The following is an 8,044-nucleotide window of genomic DNA, read 5'->3' as shown; positions in this document are numbered from 1 at the left end:
AAATTAACACTTTATCCAGTTCAATTTTACAGCTCACACAGAACAAGGTATACAAAAAATAGAGTTACTGTCACTTACTTGGTTCATCCTCTGACCTCCATGATGGCAATTTATTAACAAACATAAAAACACTATTCACATTTTCCTGCATCAATTTCACACCTATTTTCAGTGTTCATTTTTATCTCAAAGTCACCAAATATATCTCAATCTTTACGATTTTAAAAAAATGAGTACAGAACTATGAGCTAGCTCCTTGACTCATTTCTAATAACCTGAATGACAATGATTAGAATTTACAATTTTTTTAAAAAATGAAATATCAATTACAGTTATTTTTTTTTTTACAAAGCAGCAGACTGAAATTCAACAAAGGAATACACTAAATTTAACAATGGTCACATTCATAGATAAATAATGGTTATGAATGTAATTACATATCAACACAGAGGTGCCTATTTTATCCAAGTGCAACCTGTCCAAAAAAAAGGGTTTAAGATACACTCTTCATTCAAGCACAAACTTCATTCAGTGAAAAATAAAAGAAAATCAGCAAGTAAATTTCACCACCACCAAATTAAATGAAGACAACGTCAAAAAGAAACAGAAGAAAATGTCCACATCATGAAAAGAGGTGATTTATAAATCAATACTATTAAAGTTAAAGGGATTTTTATGTTTGTCAGTAAACCTCAGAAATTACTCCAAGTCATATTAAAGGGCGTATGTACTCAGTAAGGCATAAGTTTTCTTCAAGTGGGGAAATGGGCAAGTTGGGGAGGAGATCATTTCTCTCTGCTACATCCTGCATGAAGTAAAAAACACAGTATCCCAACCCCTAAAAAGAGAAAAAGGAAAGAAAGACTGACAGACAAACTGAATCAGAAAACTAATTTTGGTCATAGTGAAGTTCATGAGATTCCTAACACCAATTTAAATTTCTCTTATAATATACTTTTATCTGCATTCCTCACAAGTAACTATCATAAGATTGGGACTGTCACATGCATTCTTACAATCGTAGCTCATAGGCACCGTATCTCAGCAACCTGCAGCTGAGGGGGGAAAATGCCACATTTAAACAATCAACCATTCCAATGGGTGAGCTATAATTATAACTCATTCTCTACTAAGTCTCAATAGACTATTTCTCTTTAAAAGAAAATTAAACCATTTATCAAGATCTGTTCTATAACAAAGAGCCAGAATACTAGAGAATCTAAATATATATTAGCTCTCTTAGCATGTAAGGACAAAAGGCATTTTCATGGGAAAGAGAAACCAGTATTTGGCAACCGTATATTGTTCAGTAATCATTGGCATCTTTTGCTGAAGGTGTCTTGTTTTTTATCTTTTCCCTATATTAGATTTGGGCTATTGGTACTCCTACTATTACAAAGTACCAAATATGAAAACATATTGTGGTTTTCTGAGTGTTATGTTCCTAAACCAATTTTGAGGTTTTAAAAATAAAAACAAAGCATCTTTAACTCTGCACGAACCAAAACATTATAAATTCATGAAGCTAAAATCACTAGGAACATTTTGCTGGTCTAATGTACATTATGCTTAACCAAAATGTCACATGGTTTTATAAAAAAATAAAATAAAGTAAGCTGGAAGTTAGTAGGTCTAAAATTCCACAAGTCCAGATCATATGTGTCCTTCCTGCTGTCCAAGTACTGCACATACTGAGATCCCATGTCTGTCAAGCAGATCAGTTTAGTTCAATGGTGATGGATGAAATATTTACAAGCATCTATATTTACAGTACTTCTTTCTGTAAATTACAGGCCAATATTCTTTTCTTCCATTCCTAGTCAATCTGAGTTTGGTTTCTTCAATGAGAAGGGGTAAATCTGAAAATGGTTGCTTAGCTGCTTTACCTGTGGAAAATCAGAACATGAGACAATAACAAATATGTACCTATTATTTTTTAAAAGCACACAGAATTTGGCCCCTAGAGACAACAATCTACTGACATAGCAAAAATTATCAGAAATATTGAAGATGTTTTTCTGGATTAGGATAGTTACAGAGCTAGACAGCAAATTGGGAGTACTAGAACCACCTGGGAGAGTTAAGACTTGAACCTGGGCCTGCCTAACTCCAAAATCCAGAACTCTCTAGAGTCTAGACCATACAAATTCACATCCAAATCTACTGAAAAATTATCATATTAGTTGACTTACAACATCCAGATCAAATAATTATACTTATGGTTAGACTTGATATTCAACTTGTTAAAACATTTCTAGGTAATCATTCCTAATCCTGTTGAAATAGTATAAAATGCCAGACACTTGTGGCTCATGCCTATGATCCTAGTCCTCTGGGAGGCCAAGGCTGGAGAATCGCTTGAGACCAGGAGTTCGAAACCAGCCTGAGCAACATAGAGAGACCCTACCTCTACAAAAAATAGAAAACTCAGCCAGGCAAGGTATCACACACCTGCAGTCCCAGCTATTCGGGAGGCTGAGGTAAGAGGATCGATTGAGCCCAGGAGTTTGACGCTGCAGTGAGCTGCGATGATGCTACTGCACTCTAGCTCAGGCAAGAGAGGGAGCCTTTGTCTCAAAAAAATAAAAGTATAAAACTAGATCTGTGAATCTGGAAAGAACTTAGTAGTTAGGGTATCCCTCAAGGGGAGGCATGAGCTTAGTTATATGCCAGTGAGTGCATGTCATTTACTTGATACTCATTATTATTTGTGTTTCAATAGTTCAAGTGAATGTTTTGTGTGGCCTAGCAAGTTTTACTTTCTGGTCGGAAGTTGCAGAGTGGTAAAAAAGCACAAAGACAGACAGAAAAGATGCTCCTATAGTTTTTTCAGTTAGTTTGTATTTATTTCCCAGATTTTTAACAATGAAAACATACTACCTTTGTAATTTAAAGAAAAATGTATTTTAGTTTGGTTTGATGATATACATAAGGTTTTCTAAAGATATCCTTCTGAAAGGGTATAATAATTTTAAAAACTACAAAAGACATTGGTAATTGTGTTTGTTCTACATGTGATTGATGAACTATCAGGATAAGGGCCCAAGAGTATTGATATAAAGCCTATAAATGTTAAATTTGCACAAATTTTTAAAAAATGATTGCCATACGTCACAATTTACCAGATTCATCACAGTGTTTTGTCTATAAATGTCATCTATTCTGTTCTAACAAATGAGGGGAGAAACACTAAGGGAAGAAAGCCTAAATTTAGCAATATATGCAAGGTATAAAGTTGTTATCAAGCATGACAGCTGTTCCCCCATTTTAAAAATATGTACAATAATACAGAAGTGAAGACATTTTATTTCTCAAACTGATTCAGAGCAGGGTTCCTTCCAAACCCTACTGTGATATGCTTTGCAGTGGGATGCTTCAAAACCAGCATACCAAATATAAGTTTTTTAAGAGCGACAAAAATATCAATACCCTTTCACAACCCTATTGTTATGAAATTATCCTCAGAAAATAAAACAAGTGAAAGAACAAAATATTATTCCAGATTGTTCGTGCCAACATTGTAACTGGGCTGTGATTAAGTAAATGGGGTAATTAAGTAATCTTCCTGGTGGGATAGTGTGCAGCAATTTAAAAAATCATAAGACCATGCTAAAATATGTAAAATAATTAGAAAAAAATGATAGAAGTAGGAGAAATAAGAAAATATACCACACGATTCTGATTTCATTTCATTATATTTATCCATTCATCCTGAAACTAGCCTCATATTTTAGAAGATAATATTAAGGTTTGCAAAATACTTCTTAAATCCATTTTCTTCTATATTTCCCCTTATTTACTATTTCTGCTGATTGAGAGCTCAGAAATAATATAGATGAATTAAAACCTCAAATAATGCAAAAAGCGTTCCTTTAATCCGAAATTCTAACCTCCCTTACCACAACTGCTTATAGAATTGGGCAGGGGGAGGGAAGAAACAGTACAAAACCAATTTTGGTTTCTTTCCAGATTATGTTAATGAGCAATAAAAATACCCCTAAAGCTAAAGAAGCAGTGAAGAAATAGATAATCAACAAATAGGATGATCTGGTCCCATAGAATTAAAAGCACAAAACAGTTTACAACTCTACTTACCAAAAAAATAGCTTACATATGTACCCACTTAATAAAAACTAACTCTTCATAATAATTATCCAGCTTTAAAATCATTTGTAGTTACTATAACATATTCATTAGAGAAAGAGTAACTGAAATTACAAACTTGGATACTGTCCAGAATTTGGAGAATATCCCAAAATTCTATGGCTTGTATAATAAGTAATTTTCTTTTGAAATTTTACACTGCCTCCTTTCCACTATTTATAAGAACCAAATGGAACCAATTTTGTTCATTACTCACCACTCGTACTCCATAATGGACGTGGGCCACAGTGAAAGCAGCTGCTAATGTATACAGGAGACCATTCTCAATGGAAGAGGCTATTCCTGAGTTTACCGCCAAAACAACCAAGAAGAGAGGAACCAGCAACCAATTCAAAGTTGGGCATCGGGTACTGCTCATTTGGCAAACAATCAGCTGACACTAGAAGTTAGTATAAAAAAGAAAGGAAGAAAAGTTTAATTAGCAAAACACTTCCAAAACTAGTCATTTCAACATTTAGAAAGTATTCAAGTACTTGACCCAACACATTTACATTAGCTAAGTTCAGTAGTTCTCAGCTGCTCAAGGGGCCCAACCAGTCCCTTCCCCTACCTCCAAATCCACAGACCTTCAGAGTGTGTCAGAAGAGGCTAGAAGATAACTTAATAAGGATGCTACAGAAGGCACTCTTTCACTGGGTAACAATTTGGATAAAAGATATTTCTCCCAATTTTAAGATCCTATGGTATGTGAAAAAAAAATTCAAAATAGCCTCCCACACAACTAAATGTCTTTATGGCAATGATAAGGAAGTGCTACCTCCAATTCAGTCATAATAACATAATTAACTTCTCAAAACCTTTTAGTCCCCTTAGTTTTCAAGACCTTACTCAAATATAGTTTTATTCTTTCAGAGATATTCTGTATACACTGCATTAGTGTTTTCCGATCTTTAATCCCTGTAAAATCAGTAGGAGTTGGGATATTAAACAAATATTACAAAAAAGGAAATAAGCTCAGTAGCTAAGTTACAAAATAAAAACTCACAAGGACCTGTCTGAGCTAGAGCACAGGACTCCTGGCCGGCAGGACCATCAGTGTCTCTTCTCAACACCTAACTTTTCCTCCATCTGTGCTCTTGCTGGGCCATAGCATAGAAAGGGATTTTTTAAAAATATGTTGTATTTATTATAAAGTGTTTTACTCCATGTTCTTAATTTAACAATCAACTGATTTAAAAACGTGTGTGGGCCAGGTCTGGTGGCTCACACCTGTAATCCTAGCACTCTGGGAGGCCAAGGCAGGAGGATTGCTTAAGCTCGAGTTCAAGACCAGCCTGGGCAAGAGCAAGACCCCCTCTCTACTAAAAATAGAAAAATTAGCCGGGGATAGTGCTGTACACCTATAGTCCCAGCTACTTGGAGGTTGAGGCAGGAGGATCACTTGAGCCCAGGAGTTTGAGGTTGCAGTGACCTATGATGACACCATTGCACTCTAGCCAGAGCGACAGAACAAGGCTCTGTCTCAAAAAAAAAAGCATGTTTTCTCTCTCTCAAAAATCCCCTTCAAGCTTCCTAAACTGCAGCCATTTCAGCCATACTGTTAATAGTATTTATAGTCTGGAGGGAATCTATAAATTATTCAATAATTCTTCAGCAGGCAACGAAAACAAAAAATTTAAGTATGTCACAGTTCCAAAATACTATTGCAGTCTCCACAAATCCTACTGGTTTCAAAAAGCAAAATAATTTTCAGCATGTTCTTTGAGGTTATTAATTATTCTTTCAAATTTCTGACGTAAGTTATCTTTAAATTAAAATCTGCTTATTCTAACACAAGATTTTTCAAATTATCAAATTCTATAATATATTCCTTATCTATTACGAGTTTTAAAAGAAAAAAAATCTTACTGTGATGTTGGCAAAGGCTGTTCCAACCATAAAGTAAAATACTCTAGGATGGATCTCTAAAATATCTGAAGGCGACCAGAGGATCCATGCTGTAGACAAAATGAATAGCAAACATGGAGAAAAGAAGGGAACCATAGCTTCATAGACTGAATTGTGTTTCAAGGTGTTATTTTTATAGCTTCTGAAAAAAAAAATCAAGTAATACAAAGAACATTATTACATATAAAACTTATATTGTATAGCACTTTGTGTTTCCAAAGTACTTTCAAATTTATTCTCTTATTTTATACTCACAATAATCTTATGGCACAGACAGAACCAACCTCATTAACCCCATTGTATAGACAGGGTAAGTGAGGCTAAGAGAATTTAAATTTAAATTTGCAGAACTTGCTACCAAATGGCAGGGCCAGGATTAGAACTGAAGTGTTCTGGCTTCTAATCCCATTTTTTTCTCTTTAAACCAAACTATCCACTGTTGTGTTAAGAATATAAGGATGACTAAAACTTGATCTTTGTTCTAACCTAATAGGGGAAATGAACATGAAATACCAGAAGAGTACCTCACAGTGCTACTTTGATACAAAGTGATAGACAACTTGGAGTGAGCTGTCATTCACATGAAAGACTGAAGTGGGACTCCCCATACCACATCTTTGTGTCTCTAAGCACATAGGAGGTATGTGAACGGAGCCCCAAATTCCAGTTCTGGTTCTGCCACTGATCACATGACTTTGGGCAATATGTTGCTCAATCAGAAAATCATGGTTATAAAATAAGGAGGAAATGACTCAAGCCTTCAGAGCTTTAAATTTTATGGCTTCTATAAATGACTGTCAGCTGCAATAAATAAGGAAAATTCATAGAGGTTGGCTTAACATAAATAAGATTCTGCCAGACAGATCTGAGCGCTAAAGGAAGAAGTGGGAAGTACAAGAAAGTTTTCTGACTGGAGGAAACAGTAGCAGAGGAAGAGTGGCAGCAAAATTATTGAGGATGGAAACAGCAAAATATATTCTGGACACAGTAAGTAAACTCAGTGTGGCTGAGCAAAGGTGGGGAAGTGCATAGATCAGGGGGATGAAACTCTACCTGGGTAACTTCCTTCTCCCCCCGCACCCAGGCAGGAACTTCTATTATAAGTGCTATTTGAGAAGAGTCTACACAGGTCCAGTTTGGTCCTCAATTACACACATGCAGAAATTTTATTCTATGATCCTGCTAATTAAACTTACAGATAATCAATTTATAAAACACAGTGCAACTGTATCAGTATTCAACAGGGATATATTCCCTCCTGGTGAATACATTCACTCACAAAAGTGAGAAATTTGAAGACTGGTGAGCCCAAAACTTAACAAAAGAACTAGTAGTTTTGTGCTGTTTGAATTGACTACATTAGCCATCACTGATACCTTAAATTATCCTAACCTCATTCTAGATTCAAAATACAGGTTTCATGACCTTTTCAAAATGTCCTGACTTGAAAAGGAAAATAGATCCTTAAATTCAGCTAAATAACAATTTCTAAAAATTTTCATATTTCTTGCCCATTCAAAAACAAAAAAAATACTTACCTGAAAAAGTTTAACAAACTCATTGGAAGAGTCACACATAATGCACAACCTAAAGGAAAGAATATTTAAATTATTATGAATTATCTACAGAAGGCACTCTTCCACTGGGTAACAATTTGGATAAAAGATATTTCTCCCAATTTTAAGATCCTATGGTATGTGAAAAAAAAATTCAAAATAGCCTCCCACACAACTAAATGTCTTTATGGCAATGATAAGGAAGTGCTACCTCCAATTCAGTCATAATAACATAATTAACTTCTCAAAACCTTTTAGTCCCCTTAGTTTTCAAGACCTTACTCAAATATAGTTTTATTCTTTCAGAGATATTCTGTATACACTGCATTAGTGTTTTCCGATCTTTAATCCCTGTAAAATCAGTAGGAGTTGGGATATTAAACAAATATTACAAAAAAGGAAATAAGCTCAGTAGCTAAGTTACAAAATAAAAACTC

At 34.8% G+C, this 8,044-nt stretch overlaps 1 protein-coding gene across 2 annotated transcripts in view; it reads right to left on the bottom strand.

The window, feature by feature from the left end:
• Positions 1-415: 415 nt before the first annotated feature.
• EPT1 (ethanolaminephosphotransferase 1) overlaps positions 416-8,044 on the bottom strand; it is a 34,649-nt gene continuing 27,020 nt past the window's right edge. Inside the window, exons 7-10 of one of the 2 annotated variants that reach the window (XM_012652550.1) lie at positions 7,590-7,638; positions 6,013-6,193; positions 4,361-4,543; positions 416-1,886 (exon numbers count right to left, since the gene is read on the bottom strand). In XM_012652550.1, coding sequence (XP_012508004.1) covers positions 1,821-1,886; positions 4,361-4,543; positions 6,013-6,193; positions 7,590-7,638 — 479 coding nt within the window. In that variant the 3' untranslated portion in view covers positions 416-1,820. The remainder of the gene's footprint in view (positions 1,887-4,360; positions 4,544-6,012; positions 6,194-7,589; positions 7,639-8,044) is intronic. The other variant, XM_012652551.1, reaches the window with a different exon arrangement.

The sequence above is a fragment of the Propithecus coquereli genome, unplaced genomic scaffold (assembly GCF_000956105.1).
Source record: "Propithecus coquereli isolate 6110/MARCELLA unplaced genomic scaffold, Pcoq_1.0 Scaffold39, whole genome shotgun sequence".
In the NCBI taxonomy this organism is placed as follows: Eukaryota; Metazoa; Chordata; class Mammalia; order Primates; family Indriidae; genus Propithecus; species Propithecus coquereli.
Note: the sequence above shows the minus strand (reverse complement) of the source record. Positions and strands in the feature narration are given on the sequence as shown.